At 46.1% G+C, this 17,601-nt stretch overlaps 1 protein-coding gene and 1 long non-coding RNA gene across 7 annotated transcripts in view; both read left to right on the forward strand.

The window, feature by feature from the left end:
* Positions 1–287: 287 nt before the first annotated feature.
* On the forward strand, positions 288–4,156 carry Ndufb11b (NADH:ubiquinone oxidoreductase subunit B11B). Of its 2 annotated transcripts, XM_087559842.1 has the most exons (3): positions 288–729; positions 2,796–2,908; positions 3,123–4,156. In XM_087559842.1, the coding sequence occupies exon 3, from the start codon at positions 3,128–3,130 to the stop codon at positions 3,581–3,583; it is 456 nt and encodes a 151-aa protein (XP_087415968.1). In that variant the 5' UTR covers positions 288–729; positions 2,796–2,908; positions 3,123–3,127; the 3' UTR covers positions 3,584–4,156. The 2 variants fall into 2 exon arrangements, with proteins under 2 accessions (XP_087415968.1, XP_087415967.1); XM_087559841.1 differs by lacking the exon at positions 2,796–2,908.
* A 7,443-nt stretch (positions 4,157–11,599) lies between these two features.
* Positions 11,600–17,601, forward strand: part of LOC103692950 (uncharacterized) — a 28,683-nt gene continuing 22,681 nt past the window's right edge. For 2 of the 5 annotated variants that reach the window (XR_015625798.1, XR_015625800.1), the window contains exons 1-2: positions 13,252–13,437; positions 16,439–16,585. This is a non-coding gene — a long non-coding RNA (uncharacterized LOC103692950). Of the gene's footprint in view, positions 11,743–11,905; positions 11,950–12,991; positions 13,438–16,438; positions 16,586–16,696; positions 17,345–17,601 lie in introns of those variants that run through there. The other 3 variants (XR_015625802.1, XR_015625803.1, XR_015625801.1) reach the window with 3 other exon arrangements.

Genomic DNA, 17,601 nt, shown 5'->3' on the forward strand with positions numbered 1-17,601 from the left:
AGAGAGGGAGAGTTGTGCTGACCTTCAGGAGTGACTGTAAAAGTAATTTTTAATTCTCCTGTAGTAATTGTTGTTTTGAATACTTACTTCTTCTGTCTGCTAACCTAGGCCTAATCCTGGAAGCTTCTAGCCGCCGCACAGTCTTATCTAGACCTGCAGTGTTTTCAGCCTCTGAGACTGACTGCTGAGTAAGCTCACCCCTTCCTAGTTCTTTCTGAGCTCTGGCTGGCTCTACTCAGGTGCTCTGGCTCAAATTCCTCTGCAAGCTGACTGATTCAAGCTGGCTTCTCCCTGCCTCCCACTTTCTGCTCTGATTGGCCTCAAATTTATCTGTTTTTATTCTTCTGGTTCTCGTTCTGTTTTCACTTGTGTCTAGCTTGTACTCTCTTCAATCTGTCTCTGTGTAACTCTTGCGGTAAACTGTCTCCTCTCCCTTTTCTGTCTATACGGCTCTCTTAAGTAGCTTCCCTTTCCTCTCTCCTCATGGGAGTTGGGCATATCCTATTCTGTCAAATCTCTGATTCCTCACTTTGCCTGCCACCCAATTGGCCATCACTTTCTTTTCTTTTTTTTTTTTTTTCTTTTTCTTTTTTTCGGAGCTGGGGACCGAACCCAGGGCCTTGCGCCTGCTAGGCAAGCGCTCTACCACTGAGCTAAATCCCCAACTCCCATCACTTTCAAACATGGGTGTTTCCTTCTACAAACTGACTTCATTGCCTGGGATTAAAGGTGTGTACTAAGTGTGTGTCCATATTCCATCCAAAGGAATTAAAGTTATGTGCTAAGGGCTGAGTCACACCATAGCTAGAAACAGTTTCTTTTTTCAATAAATAACACAATATCAGGGTTCACAGTGTGATCAAATAACAAGTGAGAGGTGACCCCTGTATGACCCATAAAGGGCTATCAATGGTGACTAGGTTTGTGACAAACTGCTGGTATATGTCAGAACTCCATGGGTCTCGGGGACAGATGTGATTTGTTTTCTGCTAAGAGTCAGCACTGTTCCTGTTTGGGTGACAGAAGATGGCAGTGGTCTACCAAGATGCCATGAGATGCTAAAACATATCCAGAACCAAAGGCTGCTGCCCTCCTAGTTTAGGCTGACCACAGAGAGGAGGGACATAGGAATCAGAGCAGCAGTTTATGGAGATGGGTAGACCCCAGGTTTTCACACACACACATACACACACACACACACACACACACACACCACACACACACACACACACACACACACACACACACACACACACACACAGAGGTGTCAAAGATCTGTTCAGATGGAAGTCAGGACTTTCATCCACCAAGTGTGACTCAGACTAAGGACACGTCCCACAGGGGACCTCAGTGAGCCTCACTGTCCAGGGGCTTGGTGGGTGCCACAGAGATGGAGCACCCCATGGCTCCCCCATCTCCACATGCTCCAAGTCACACTCAGGCAACCAGGGGTCCACTTGCCCAACCCCTGTTGCAGGTGTAAATGGTGCCACACGGCCCTCAGCCTCAGCTGTGCAGAGACACTGCTGTCAGCGTGTCAGGGCTCTCAGGCAAGGTCTCCCTCAGCCTGACAGGACTCAGGCCCTTGTCCTGGAATGTGCAGACAGAGCTCCCCCAGCTGAGGTTGCTCTTCGGCCCTGGCCACACTCCCTACCACACCAGGCAGCTTGATGCGTTCATCTGAGCATCGTTTTATTTTATTTCAGTCAGGCATCTCTAATATTCACCATTGTTACCATTCGATTTCCTGTGGTGTTGGGGATCGATCCCAGGGCCTTCCGCTCCAGCAGCAAGCACCAGTGAGCCACCCTCAGCTCATTCTCCTTACAGCTCGGTGCTGCGAGTCATGCCTGGTGTGCAGCCACTACTGCAACCCCTCCACAGATCACTGCATCTGCTAAAATGTCACTCTGAACCCCAGGAGAGTAGCTCCTCCTTCTGTCTTCTGCACCACCCCACACAGCTCATTCTGCTTCTGTTTCTGTGACTTGACAGAGGGCAATCGCACCCTATCTTCCTGTGACTGACTTTAGACTTCAAGGCTCCCACACGTTCAGCAGGCGTCACACTAACTCTTTACAGACAAACCGTAGGAGTGAACGCTGCTCTCCCAGAACTCACTGGTCCTTCTCTGGCTTCAATTACAGTAGATAATCATGGTCCAAAAACTTTACATGGAAAATTCCAGAAATGAGCAATTTGCAACTTTTGAACGCTTCTATTCGGAGGACTCTCACTAAAATCTCTTGTATTATTCCCCATCTGGCTCATGTTGGGGACAATAAGGGGGTGCCCTGTCCCACATATTCATTATTACAGACATTCTAAGGATCTCTGATGGGTCTGGAGAGATGGCTCAGTGGTTAGAGCACTGACTGCTCTTCCAGAGGTCCCGAGTACAAATCCCAGCAACCACATGGTGGCTCACAACCATCTGTAATGGGATCTGATGCCCTTGTCTGGTCCTTGTGCCCAAGAAGAAGGTGATGGTGTCCTATGTCCCAATGCCCACTTTCTTCCCCTCAATCCAGACCCTCTTTCGGCTTGCATTATCCCGTGGCATCACACGTGGCATTATGGGATACAATGAGAATCTTGAGAGGATTCCACATTTCGAGAACTTTCAGGGACTTATGTTATAATTGTTATTAGCTATTGATCTTTTATGGCGCTTGATTTATAAAGTAAACATCCTAGGTGCTGGGAAGATGGCTCAGAGGTTAAGCAAGCTTACTGCTCTTCCAGAGGATCCAAGATCCATCTCTTTTTTTTTTCTTTTCTTTTCTTTCCGGAAGCTGGGGACCGAACCCAGGGCCTTGCGCTTCCTAGGCAAGCTCTCTACCACTGAGCTAAATCCCCAACCCTGATCCATCTCTTATCTATACGGGTTGACTGTCGGCGTTAGAAGGTGCGTCATTTAATGTGCAGTTCGAACTGCTACCATAGTCTTTGATGTCAGTGTTCTGTTGATATTAGGAAAAACTATTCTCCATACACCACCTGCAATACATCCTCCCTCCCCCGCTCCTATACCCCCCTCCCGCAGGAACGGAAGCTGACTTAGGCCAACCGTTTTTTTTTTTCTCCTCTGGGCCCCGCCCATCTCACCCCAACCTCTGCAGCTGTCATGGCGGCCTGGCGGTTAAGTTTGTGCGCTCGCAGTCTTTTCGCGATTCGAGGGCTGCAGGCTGCCCCACTTCGCTGGAAATCCAGCTCCTCCAGGGCTGTTATCGCCCGGTCCACTGCGGCCAGTAAGAAGCGGCGGGAAGAACCGACCATACAGTGGATGGAGGACCCAGAGCCCGAGGATGAAAACGTGTACTTGAAGAACCCAAACTTCCACGGTTACGACGACGACCCCAACATGGATGTCTGGAATATGCAGGCCGTCTTCTTCTTTGGTTTTTCCATCGCCCTGGTCCTTGGCACTACCTTTGTGGCTTATGTGCCCGACTACAGGATGCTCGAGTGGGCCCACCGGGAAGCTATGATGCTGGTGAAATACCGAGAAGCCAATGGGCTCCCCCTCATGGAATCCAACCGGTTTGACCCCAGCAAGATCAACCTGCTGGACAATAAGTGAGCGAGGCTAAAGCAGCGCTACCCGCCCACTCCCTGCCTGTTTTCCTGCTCACTCCCCAGAGAATCTACCAAACATGTTGAAAGAGTGTTACTCCAGCTAGGCCTGTCAGTTATTTGGCTAAGGGACCACACCTCAGGAAGACTGATTCACCTAAAACTATGCTGAAGAGATGAGAGGAACAATTATTTCCTTAACGAGATAATGCATTTCCCTTTGCAGAAACTCTGTCCTGGATCTAGTCACCTGTGGAGCCTCCACCTTGTAGTCTGCTCACTACACGGAGGCCTAAGTTACAAAACATAGCTGTTTCATTTTCCCTTCTTTTGAATACTTGCAAATGTCTGGACTTTTTTTTTTTTTTTTTTAATTTCTCTTGATGTTCTGGGCACCTGGCTTCCTTTGTATCCCCCTCTTCTGCTTCTGCCATGGGGCTGCTTGGACAACCTCCATTACTAACTTCATGCCTAACCCAAAAAGGCGTGGCTTTCTCTTCTCCGTATTTCTTCTGGGTTTTCAGGTTGCTTGGCCCCGCTATGTTTCTTTTAAACTCTAATTAAATGATTCTTAAGCTTCCCTCTGAGTTTATTTTTGTAAGGGTTGTATATGTATATACACGCGTCTGTGTGTGGGTATATGTGAGTGCGGATGGGAACGGGGTGGGGGTGGGGCGAGTGGATGCAGAGGCCTCAGATCTTCTGCAGCTGGAGTTGGGAACAGAACTTGGGTCTTCTCCATGAGCTGAATGCCCTTCCATTGCGCCATCTCTCCAGCCATGCTCTTTTAAATGAACTCAAAGAGGGGCCCCTAGTTTCCCTGGTAACAGAATTACCACTTAGGGAGAAGTCATCGGGCAGCCATTTTAGATGCAACAATTTTGGCTAGAACTTCCAACCTACAGATGCTTTAGTCTCAGAGATAAACATGATTGGAACCAGCTATCCTCAAATACCCCGGGTGCAGAGTGTGGCAACACATGCCTCTAATCCCAGAGTTTGCAGGACTCCTAGGCATTGTTAGTCCTGAGAAAGACAGCTCCACAATTGTGAGCCATGTGTGAAGCCAGTCATAAATACTGACCAGGATGGACTTTGGTCCCTCTGGATACCCGGGAGGGGCTTGGATTCATGTTTGCCCTAAATAGGCAAACCCTACAATTTTGCATTTCCCTCCAAGTCCAATCAGGAATAACCGTACATCCTGAGGTATTTCCTGCCTGTGAACCTCCAGCCCACATATGGTTAAACACAACTACTGCAGATGGGTCAAACAAACTTGTTTACCAGAGTCATAAGCATGTGGCTTGTTATTTTCCATGAACTACAACTCCCAGCATCCCAGGGAGTTTGTCCTTGGGCAGGTGGGGCTTACAGGTTGACTTTGGTGCTTAGAGTGAGAAAGAAATTTATCTATCTATCTATCTATCTATCTATCTATCTATCTATCTATCTAACTGTATAGATATATATTTTACTAGCAAAGTTAGACATAACTCCAATCTTGTAAAACTTTATGTAAATATTTTAACCTCTCCACCTGGTAAGACTTATTTCTCCTAATTACCTCCCCCATTCCACTGTGGCCTGCCCCAGCATTCACAGTGCTTGCTGGTCTAGACCAACCACTCTCAGTCTGGGAGAGGCATATCAGATAACCTGCAAATCAGGTATTTACCACTCATAACAGTAGCAAAATGAGTTATGAAGCAGCAACGAAATACTTCTGTGGTTGGAGGTCACTACAACATGAGGAACTGAGTTAAAGGGCCACAGCATTTAGAAGATTGAGAACCACTGGCCTAGACATACATAACTCTTCCCCGTTTCTTCATTTCCATTGCATGGATTATTTTTAAATTAGCCAATCAAGAAAGACTATGGATGCCATTAACACAGCCACTGGTGATAAGACAGTCTCCTCTTTCCTATACAATAAAGATTGACTAAAGCCGAGGCCCTGAAGTACTAGCCGCCCCAGACTGGTTCTGGAGTGTCCTCTTTACAAAAAGAAAATGGTTTGCCAAATGACTTTCATTTTATTCCTGTGGGTTTTTTGACTTTGGGTTTATTTTTAATATTAATTTAATGAACATGAATACACTGTAGCTGTCTTCAGACACCAGAAGAGGGCATCAGATCCCATTACAGATGGTTGGGAGCCACCATGTGTTGCTGGGAATTGAACTCAGGACCTCTGGAAGAGCAGTCAGTGCTCTTAACCGCTGAGCCATCTCTCCAGCCATTTGTTTGCTTGTTTGTTTGTTGTTGTTTGCTTTTTTTGGACATGGAGATTATTGTGTTTTTCCAACATAGGGAATAGGTTGAGTGCAAATACCTAGGTTCTGAAATCAGAGCTGTGGGATGAGTTTTGCCTTCCTTGAACTAGGTATGGATAACTGTGAGACCCAAAGTTAGCCTGTAAGGACCACCTGCCCAAAGACCAGGTACCTTCCTGGAATGCTGGGAGCTGTAGTTCTTGAAGAATAAAGCCACATGGGAAAGTAGGGTGGCCATGTGGTTTTGTCCTTAAAAGCCCCTACAAATCATGTTTTGTTGCCACTTAGCTGGAAATTCCAGAGCGTGAGTCTCACCAAACTCCATCCTGGTCAGTATTTAATGCTTGCTTCAAATTTGGCCCAAAATTCTGGATTATAGAACTGGTTTTTCATTTGCAAACCTCAGGATTAATATTTGGCAGCCCCAGCAAGATAGAAAGACCATCCTAACCCCAAATTCTGGAGGCCTCCTTTTTGGTAAGTCATAGAATCCCTTTCTCTTCTTTTTTCCCTCTTCCTTCTTCCTTTCCTCCCTTCCTTCCTTCTTCTTTCTCTGGCACTTTCTGTCTGGTTTCTGGATTCTGGTTTCTGGGGTACCTTATCTGGGAATGGGAAGGACTGATGAGTTTATATTCAGAGCAATGTCCCTTGGCCCACTGGTTCACTGGTTGTTACTGGGGAGTTCAGCCAGAGTCACAACTTTTTTTTTTCCTCTGACCTACCCCAAGAACACTCTAGTGACCCCAGGGGCCAATACACTCAGCATACCAAAGAGGCACTCCACAGTTGTGTTCCTCGGCGGCCCGTGCTTCAACGCCTAACCTGCATTTCATAACACTGGGGCAAGCTGAGTGTTTGGACAGGCCCTACAGGGTTTGAGAGCTGAGCAAACTTGAAAAGGCCCAGGCGTTGATGGGTTCCTAGCATTTGGGTTCTGAGGAGAGGATTTTTAAAATATTGGGCTCCAGGGACTGGAGAGATGGCTCAGCGGTTAGGAGCACTGACTGCTCTTCCAGAGGTCCTGAGTTCAAATCCCAGCAACCACATGGTGACTCACAACCATCTGTAATGGGATCCGATGCTCGATTCTGGTGTGTCTGAAGACAGCTACAGTGTACTCATATACATAAATTAATAATCCTTCAAAGAAAATAATAAAACAAAACATTGGGCTCCTATTTTATGGAAGTTTCTCTTGGTCATACTGGTGGGTCTCTGAAGCAGAGCACCGTGATTGTTAGGTATCGTCTCCTGTTTTCTGTTGTGCTTTGGCTCTCTGTTTACCCACTGTCACTCTGACTCTGTCTTGTTCCTGGCAACAGGACTAATATACTCCTCCAGAGCTCACTCCTTAAAGTCATGGAGCTTTTGGGATTCAATGGCAGTATGGGTTGGGTGCAGAATGCAATTCTTGGGACCAGTGGGCAGCTTGGAAAAAACCAGGGTCCCTATAGGGAAGCTGGCAGGCAGCCTGCTACAGCCCACACAAATTGATTTCTGTAACTGGCTACCAAGGCACCGCTCCCCCTTGAATCTGGAGTATTGGAGGAGGTAAGGGAAATTGTGTCTGCTGTTTGGAATGTATGAATGTGGCCGCTTCATGTTTGGTTTTGACTCATCTTGAATGTGTGAGCTTACTGTGTTGTTTCTTTTTCTGTCAGCCATGAAGGCTCAGAATTTATTTCTGGGCCTTCCGCCCACTGGATCTATGTATAATGGATTCAAATCGCATCTGGGTAGAGATAATACTCATTTTATGCTCTTCTCTTTTATTTAAAAATGGCTCTGAAATATCATGGTGGGTTTTCGTTTCCCAGACCCAGACATGCTTTTAAAGCCTCTGTGTCTGGAGTCAAGAGGATTGGGGGGCGAGGGGGAGCAGAACAGCTAAAGGGATTGTTAACCTCTAAGTTTTTTGGGTCTGGTTAAAACTTTGCAATATCGGGGCTGGAGAGATGGCTCAGTAGTTAAGAGCACCGACTGCTCTCCCAGAGGCCCTGAGTTCAAATCCCAGCAACCACATGGTGGCTCACAACCATCTGTAATGGGATCTGATGCCCTCTTCTGGTGTGTCTGAAGACAGCTACAGTGGACTCATATAAATAAAATTAAAAAAAAAAAACCAACAATGCTCGTTTAATGAGGTATTAAAGCCATGCCTCCATGCACGGATGTTCAATGATGACCCTTGCTGGCAGCCACTTTGTAACGTTAGTGTCACCCAGGTCGTATTCTGTTTTAGAGACATTAAATGTTGGGACTTGGTTTTGCCTCATACGGAGTATGGTGGTGCCCTGTGTCTTCACTCTTTTTTTTTTTTAAATATTTATTTATTAATTTTTGTGTAAGTACACTATAACTGTCTTCAGACACACCAGAAGAGGGCATTAGATCTCATTACAGATGGTTGTGAGCCACCATGTGGTTGCTGGGATTTGAACTCAGGACCTTTGGAAGAGCAGTCAGTGCTCTCAACCGCTGAGCCATCTCTCCAGCCCCTCTTCACTCTTAAAATGAAAAAAGGTTCTTTGTTTCGGATCTTGTAGGAACACACAGTTGAGAGATTTTAAACTTCTTTAAGAGGAAATTTTAGAGTTTTACCAAAAACTTAAATAAAAAAAGAAAAACCTAGATATTTTTAAGGAACAAAATTTTTAAATATTTAGGTTTATAAGGCCAAGGGACATTTTATAAGATATTTATGCTAATAGGTGATCTCGATAAGTCCATAAGTAGAAGGCTAAGCATAAGGGCTACAGCTATGAGCACCAAACATTAAAACCAGAGACCATGGCATTCCTGTCTTATGACACAGCAAAACAATGACGTAATCTGGCAAAGGGTTGGGAAGAGCGGTTCTCAGCCTATGGGTTGCAACCCTTTGGGGTCAAAAAAACCCTTTCAGAGGGGTACCCTAGGGTTGCCTGCATGTTGGATGTTTGCATTATAATTCATAGCAGTGGAAAAAGTGCAGCTGAAGTGTTGCAAGAAGAGCTATGTTACAGTTTAGGGTCACATCGTTGGATAAGTGGAGAATTGGCCAAGAGAATGTCTCTCCTTACCCAAGGTCTATTCAGGCTTAAAATGTATGGCTAACCACCTTGCTTTAACAAAAGTAAGCTGTAGCTATTTTGGTAAACTGAGTCATACAAGAAACTGTTATATTCTATAATGGTACATTATGTGAGGACCAGGAAAATAAAGCTATTGCGTTCATGAAACAACTTCTGTTAAACTGTTAATGATGATTGAGCTTTAGTAGGTTCAGGTCTATACTTGGAGCCATGCAGAGCGCTTAACGTAATTAATTACAGAAGGAAAGCTTTATTTACGCTCATGTATATGATTTCAAGGTATAGTCTAAAGCAAGTAACTAGGGGTTGGGGATTTAGCTCAGTGGTAGAGCGCTTGCCTGGCAGGCACAAGGCCCTGGGTTCGGTCCCCAGCTCCGAAAAAAAAAAAAAAAAAAAAAAGCAAGTAACTAGAAGAGACAAAGGAAAGAAAAAAACAAGCAAGTGTTGTTTCGCTCAGATATGCTTAGCAGATAATGGTCTTCAAACCTGGTAACACTAACCACTGGGCAAGACTGCCCCAATGCCTCACCTGCTGCCAGGACTCAGCCCAAACTGTGGATAAGCAGGACACTGGGGAGTTGGTTGCTCACGTTGCCTAGACAAAGTAAGGTCAACCTCCCCCCAACCCTCATGTTCCTCTTCCACAAGAGCCTCTCCTTGGTGGCTGAGGACTGATGTCCCCAATGCCACGGAGAACACAGGAGCCTGGGATGATTGTATAGGTAACAACTATGTACTAGTCTCTGTCAGTGACACATAGGCCATCCAGATTGTACTCCTTGCTATGATTTATCCTTCTCAGGTCTCTGATGGTGTTGACAACCAGGCCACTGAAGCTTTGTCAGCTCAGCAGCACAGCTCCTCCCGCCAGGGCTGCAGCTAACGTGTTAATTCATTCAAAACTACTAGGTCTCTTGTTAAGAAAAGGCAGGCAGGTGTGCTTTGCGCTTCAAGTCAGAGCAAAGCAGGTTTCAGGTGTGACTTTCCACTGAGGAAACATGTTTCCATAATGTCTCAGCAGTGACTACTTGCTTCTCTCTCTGGTAAATGATTAGACGGAAAGAAAAAGGTTTAGAGTCCATGCGAGCTCTGCGGGTCTAAGAAACTGTCCTATGGCATTTAAAGGTCTGAAAATATAAAAGTCTAAGATCCCGAGGGCCCTCAGAAAATAATTTAAGATGTATAAATACAAGTTGTAAAGGTATAAACAATTGGTTGGGGATTTAGCTCAGTGGTAGAGCGCTTGCCTAGCAAACGCAAGGCCCTGGGTTCGGTCCCCAGTTCCGAAAAAAAGAAAAAAGAAAAAAAAGGAAAAAAAAAAGGTATAAACAATTATTTAAAGTTTATAAAAATGGGGGGGGGGATTTCAGATTTCTTTCCCTGTCTATGCCACTGTAATACTAAGATTTCAAAAGTTCCAAGTTTTAACACTGACCAGTGGAATCCTGCTAGGCTGGTAGAGCGCAGACTACTTACTATTCAATTGCAAGCTCGAGATTTTAAGTTTCCTCTGGTCGTCTTCTAAATATAGACTTAAAGATGCTTCTCATTGGACTAAAAACATATATCCACCTCTCTGGACAAAGGAATACATCGTTCAAACTTTTTAACCCAAAGGGTTTTTTTGTTTTGTTTTTTGTTTGTTGTTTGTTTTTTGGCTAGGAATCAAAGGCATGAGTCTACTCCAGCTATGTTACAATGTGGGTATCTTCGTTTGGGTTTCCATTGTTGTAAACTGACACCATGACCAAGACAACTCTTAATAAGGACAACATTTAATTGAGGCTGGGTTACAGGTTCAGAGGTTCAGTCCATTATCACCAAGGCAGGAGCATGGCAGAATTCAGGCAGGCATGGTGCAGGAGGAGCTGAGAGTTCTACATCTTCATCTGAAGGCAGCCAGAAGACTAACTCTTCAGGCAGCTAGGAGGCAGCTTTCTCAAAGCCCACCCCCACAGTGGCACACGTCCCACAGAGGCTACACCTACTCTGAAAAGGCCACACTCATTAATAGTGCCACCCTCTGGCCCATGCATATTGAAACTACCACAAGTGGTAATGCTAATATAGCTAGAAACTTTTATCTTTTTGTAAAAATTCATGTAAGCTTCAGGGAGTCATAAGACCTGGATCTACCTGTCACAGGTCAAATGGACTCCAGATAAGTGCAGCCTCAGTTTCCCCACCTGTCTAGTCCCGAAAGGATGGAATCTCTCCCCTGGCCTTGAGACTCCTCCCCTTCGTCAATTACTAGAACTATGGGCCTGAAAGTTCCAAATGTAGAGTTTTCTTTTAAGTCCCTAAGTTTTAACTTTACCCTAGTCTATATTGTCTCAGTAGATTTCCACTTGGCTGAGAGAAATCATTCAGGGATCACCTGTGGACTGCAAACTGCTGCGCTCTGGGCTTGGCTGAAAGTCTCTGGAAACCATCTAGCCTATGTGGTTGGCCCGTGTCTCTTCAGCTGGATCAGCTAACCAGATTCTTCTGGAGAATGCCCCATTGTCTGAAACCCTTCCCAGCCTTTCACTAGCTTCCAGCCTTCCCGAGTCCTGAAAACTATGCCCTAGTTTCAGCTGGAAGTAGTTACAAAGGAGAGAATGCCTTGCACACCCTCCCCCACCCCCACACTCCAGCAGGCTGAAATGCTAAGTCAAAGGGAAACGCCCTGGCAGAGGGGACAAAATGGCCCACAGTGTAAATCGACACACCAGGAAAGCGGGCCCAGACTTATCAACTGGTAGATTCATTGACTGAAACAGTTCTACACTAGGATTCGGCACTTGGCCTGGTTTATGCAGAATGAAGAGGTGGTATGTGGCTTTAAGAGAAAATTGTTATTTCTGTACGAGCCTGTAGTAGGTTGTACAGGGTTATTCCTGATTGGTTGAATAAAGATGCCTACAGCCTATAGCTGGGCAGAATTGAGATAGGCGGGGTTTAGGGTTTTTGGGGGCTTGGGGTCTGGGGATAACCACAAGGAGGAGAGAGAGGGTTGGAGAGAGGAGAAGATACCATGGGTAAGAATCTTGAAATTAGGGCAATGAAGGCTGGCCAGTTGGAGCTAAGAGCAGCCCAGACGGTGGAACATGACAAATCCTGTTGTGGAGTTATGGCCGGGAAATAGACATAATAGATGGAAGATAGATAACTAGTGCTGACTAAGGCCTACGGAGGTTGTATGAGTCTTTTATCTGGGAACTGAATGGCTGAGGCAGGGTAGAAACCCCAGATTGAGACTAAATATTTTCTACAACACAATCCATTTGGGATTTTAATCTTGTACACTAAAATTACATAAGAGACTTGAGATGACTGGTGCCACATTTATTTCCAGGCTCCTTCTGGGTAGTAACTCTGATGTCAGCCATCATAGATTCCTTGGTCATTCTGCCCCTGCTGGTTACTGTTGGCTCTCACATCACTGATATAATAACCAAATGGTAGTTCATGTCTGGACACCATGAAAATGATGGTTATTAGATTCCATATGAATAAGTACTTATCATACAGTCAAGGATTTGACCCAGGATACAATTTATGGAGGGAATTTAAGACCTAAAGTTAACCTGTGAGCTGCACTGGCCCAAGGACCAAATAACTCCCTGGAATGCTGGGAGATGTAGTTCTTGAAAAACAAAGCCACATGGGAAAATACAATGGCCATATGATTTTGCCCTAAAATGCCATACAGCATTGTCTCCACTTAGCTGGGAATTCTAGAGGGTGGTCTTGACCAAAGTCCACCCTAATAACTATTTAATTAAAGCTTACTTCGAATTTGGTTCAAAATTATGGTTTTTCTCTTGTGAATCTCAAGATTAACACAATTTTCTACAAAGATAAGGTCTCTTTCCCTAAACAGTGTGCATATCCCTCTGGTTTAGATCTTTGGTGAACTGTACCTTTTGGACTTGAGTAGAGGGCTCTGGAAATCCTCTCCTTTCCTACGCAGCAAGGATGACTTTGAACTCTTGATTATCATGCCTTCTTGGCCAAAAGCTGAGATTATAAACTCTCGCCACCAACCTAACCTTTTGCTTTTCTTTTCTTTTTCCACAGGATCTTGCTATACACTCTTGGCTGGCCTACACTCCTCCTTCCCTTGCCTCTGAAGCAATGTGATTATTGTTCTGTGACTGTGGCCATCAATACGTTCATTTTATTAATGTTTTTCCCATTGCAGTTCACCATAACCCTTCAGGAATCAAGCCATTGAAACCCAGATGCGGAATGACTTGTCTCAGGGCACAAACCTGTGTTCGAGCAATCCCTGAGACTTCCAGTATGTCCCTTTAAGAGGAAGGTTTGTCCTTGGCAACTGGTACTCAGATAGGGCTCTGGGGAAGCCCTAGGGGAAAAAAAAGGAACAAGACTGGGGGAGGGGAAGACTGGCCAGTGGGTGACTTTGATAACCAGAGCAAGGCAGGACTATAGGCCAAGGATCTGTAACTTCAGCTTGACGAGATGGGATCTTTTGGGTCAAGATACAAGACTTAGGGTCCACGGTAAGTGCTGTCCATGTTTAGTCTGTGTGGCATGGCTCCTACATGGAGGGTTTCTCTCATGCATTCCTGTTCCTTTAAATGTCTTGCTTTCTCCTGGCTGCTGGCTGTTATTTCAAGGCAATACATTAACAAGTGCAAAGGATTTTGAGGCTTGGCATGGTTGTAAATGCCTTAGGTCCCAGCACTTAGGAGACAGAGGTAATTAAATCTCTATGAGTTCAAAGGCAGCCTAATCTACAGAGTGTTCTAGGACAGCCAAAGCTTACAGAGACCCTGTCTGAAAAAACCCACAAAGATAAAACTAGTTTAAAATCTTTTGTATGTACAAATGGTTTGCTCGATTGAATATATGTGTATCATGTGTGTGCCTAGTGACTGTAGAAGTCAGGTGGTGGCTTCAGGTCCCCTGGAACTAGAAGTTGTTGTAAGCTCCATATAAATGTTTGATCCTGGGTCCTCTGCAAAAGGAACGAGTGCTCTTAACCACTGAGCTACCTCTCTAGCCCTAAAGATATATTTTTTTTAAGTAATAATTTAGGGGCCATCAACCTTCTTTTTGAGACCTGGAGTATGACTTTTTAAAAGTGGACACTCAAGCCTGAAGGGGCTGAGACTGTTCATGACGTGGCTCTTCTTGGTGACCTTGGACAGGTGGATGTTTTCAGTCACTTCCTCTTATTAGAAGCTGTTAACAGGGTTAGCAGGGTCCCCAGAGTTAGCCTAGGAAGAGTGCAGAGCAGGGAAGCCATGGACTTGCAAAGGCTCTTTGCAAGACCAGCTGCCAATCAGTGGAGTGGGTGGGTCTTTTGGGTTATTTTTTTCTTTTACAATGCATGGTGTTTCCATGTGGTCTCCCAATCAGGCAGTCTACTGAAGTTAAACAAGGGCTTAGTGCGCATGCTTAGATGGTGTTTGCTGGAGTGGAGGCTGTTGCTGGGTTGTCTCTGGTCCCCTTGGGACATCTTCAGCCAGTGGGGACAAAATAGATCTCTATGGATCAAAACGCAGCCTTGCAGTACTGGATGGAACATGTGACCAAGCACTGCTTAGACTGGGTCTGGACAGATCTTAGAGATAACAGATACATTTGTCTGCCACAGATGAACATGAGGCCTAGGGAGGCCTTAACCAAGGTCTCAGTGTCAAATGTTCAATCTAAATCCAAAGGAATTCCAGTCCAGAGGGGTTTTGTTTCTGCATTTACTTATTTATTATTGGTGTATATGCTATGTAAGGTGGTGCATGTGTGATAGGGCACATGTATGGAGGTCTGAGGACAACTTTGTGGAATTAGAATCGTCCGTCATTCCAGCTTTAAAGTTGGTTCCGGGGATGAATTCTGGTCTCAGGGTTATAAGCAAGAACCGTGCAGCAGGGCTCCGACCTGGTAAGCATCTCAGTGACCACAGAAGGTGTTTGTTTACATGACCTACCCAATCCAACCTTAGTCCTTGTTGATACCTAGGGAGGTACTGGTGGAACTGTAGGGGGAAAAATGTACCCTTAGCAGGTGCTGAGCTTCCCTGGGGAGAGGAGGAAGGGGATCCGGCCTGGACTAGATGTGAGCTGAGGAACAGTTGTCAAACGGCTGAGTAACAGAGTGACAGACAGGGTCCAGCTCTTGCATCAAGGCTTGGAGGTTGGGACAAGTTTCAGTTGGGCATTGCTAAAATGGGGCCAAAGAGCTTGGCTGTTATCCACTGAGGCTCTTCAAAGTCAGCAGCGGGGCTCACAGGATCCCAGCAAGCCTTGGAATTTGGCTGAGGACTGGGGTGCCATGCGGGTCCATAGCGCCGCCTGGTGGGCATGTTCGCCCTGCAGCACAAACATCTCACTAGAAAGAGGGCAGCATTGTCCACCAGGACTTGTTCTTAGGCTCACCAGGGCATTCCCTTCAGCAGTGTGACAGGTCTCTGCTGGGTTCTTGGTCTATTCTATCCAGTGTGTTTACATTCTCTCTCTCTCTCTCTCTCTCTCTCTCTCTCTCTCTTTCTTTCTTTCTCTCTCAGCGTTACTGCCATTATAACCTATTATGTTTGAAATGGCCTTGTTCTGTAGATCAGGCTGGTCCATACTTTGTGGCAATGTTTCTGCCTCAGCCTCCCAGGTGTTGGGATTGTGAGCAAGGCATGTGCCCTACAGGACAGGTACCATGTGAGGAGCAACCTGGCACAAATTTTGTTTTGAAAGAAAACAAAACCCTGAGAAGTCGAAGCATACCTCTTAAATCAAACTTAGGCTTAGCGAAGCTGATAGAGGCAGCACGACTGGCCCTGTGGTCCCTGAAGACCACCATTGTTGTTTGATTAGATTTATTTTATATATGAATACACTGTCGCTGTCTTCAAACACACCAGAAGAGGGCATCAGATCCCATAGATGGTTGTGAGCCACCATGTGGCTGCTGGGAACTGACCTCAGGTCCTCTGGAAGAACAGAGCTCTTAGCCGCTGAGCCATCTCTCCCTCTTCTGGTCATTGTTTTAAAGAGGCTCCTACGTGCCCCGCCCCTGCGCGGCTCCGCCCCCACACAGCTGCTCACTGTGCTCTCCTCCTCAGCTCCTTCAGTATTTTTTCTGGTTCAGCTGCCTGGAATGAGCTCCCTGCTCCGTCTAAGCTCTGCACCATGTAGGTCTCAAGTAGGTACCCCATCCTTAGAGAAGCCTCTTCAAATCTCTTCCCATCCTGGCTCCCTCACACACTGTGTTGTCATCCGGCATTATCATTTAAGGTTCTCCTGGTGCCTGTGTTTGTCCCCAGTTTTCCCCACAGTATGAGTCCTGACTGGACAGGGTCTCACTTTCCCTACCAGGTACTATTCTTGAGCACAGAGTCCAGTCCTGCTTTACAGTGGTCCTCAGGGAAATGGCTAGGGGATGAAGGTTCCCCAGTCTAGAGTTCAAAGGGGACACTAAGGTTGAATGAATTTACCCCAGATCTGACTGGCCATTTGTCTCAAACCCTAACGGTGTAAACCTGTTTTCTGTCATTTTTTCCTCCAGAAGCTGGTGGCTCTACTCAGCACAGGACTGGCCTGTGCATGACTCTGGTTTAAGGAAAGCCACAGCCAATGGCTGTGGAAGGCTTATCTTAGTAACCTGAAGTTTACTGAGCATGCAATCTGTGCCAAGCACTGTGTACCCTACAAGGTGGGTAGCCTGGGCGGTTGGTTATCTGAGTAGGGATCTCCAAAACTCCTGCCTAGTGTGTTCTTAGGAAGCAGGTGTGTCAGGCAAAACCATATGTACTCTGCCTCGTAGAAACCAGCACACTGGAAAGACTCCACACCTCAGCGATGACATCTGAGAATATGGCCCAGATTCAAAGGCGGCTTTGCCACCTACCACCTGGATGTTTCTCTGCCTTTGTTTCCTCTTGTGTAATGGGTCCAATCCCCACCCTTGGGCTGTTGGGAAAGAATTGCCACAGGTCTGGCCTGCTGGATTTTGCATACAGCCAGCTAGGCTGCACAGCTGGGAATACCAGGGAAGTCTCCAGAAAGTTGACCAGCAACCACAGTGCTTGTTCAGCGCCAGAGATAAAACTAGAGGCAAACACTTGCTGCTTCATGAGGTCAGATGCCCCTCACAGGAGCACTGTCCCTGGAGTCCAGCTGTGGCTTGTTGACTGTCGCACTCCCTCACAGGAGGGTTGGGAAGGGGCCACTGGACACTCTGCAGAGCACTCACTCTTCCCGGCTGAGTGGAATTCTGCTCTCATTGTGACCTTGGGTCTTGGGAGTATGTAGGCTTTGAAGGACTAAAAGCGGGGGCTCCCCATCTATGCCGTGATGGGAAAGCCAGCGAGCATGTTGGGGGTGTGTGTGGCTGCTTAGGGCCATTACACTGCTCTCTGTAACACCCATGGCTCTATGAACAGCCTGATAATAAACTCAATCTCCAGGGTGACCTTTGGTAGAATGGAATTTTGGTTTGTCACTGGGACCTTATAAGGAGAGGTCAAGACATTGCTTGGTCTCCCATCAAGGTGAAAATTCTTGTAACTGTACTAATGCTCCTGGGGGAACATCTTAGAATATGAAGCTATTCTATTACCAGTCGCAAGCCAAACTGGGGCAACTCACACACCCCTAAAGGTAGCTTCAACCTCATGGTGATCCTCTGCCTTCTGCCCGGTTATATTCCCTTGGGCCCTTTCTCTACCT

The sequence above is a fragment of the Rattus norvegicus genome, chromosome 7 (genome assembly GCF_021556685.1).
Source record: "Rattus norvegicus strain SHRSP/BbbUtx chromosome 7, alternate assembly SHRSP_T2T, whole genome shotgun sequence".
Lineage (NCBI taxonomy): Eukaryota > Metazoa > Chordata > Mammalia > Rodentia > Muridae > Rattus > Rattus norvegicus.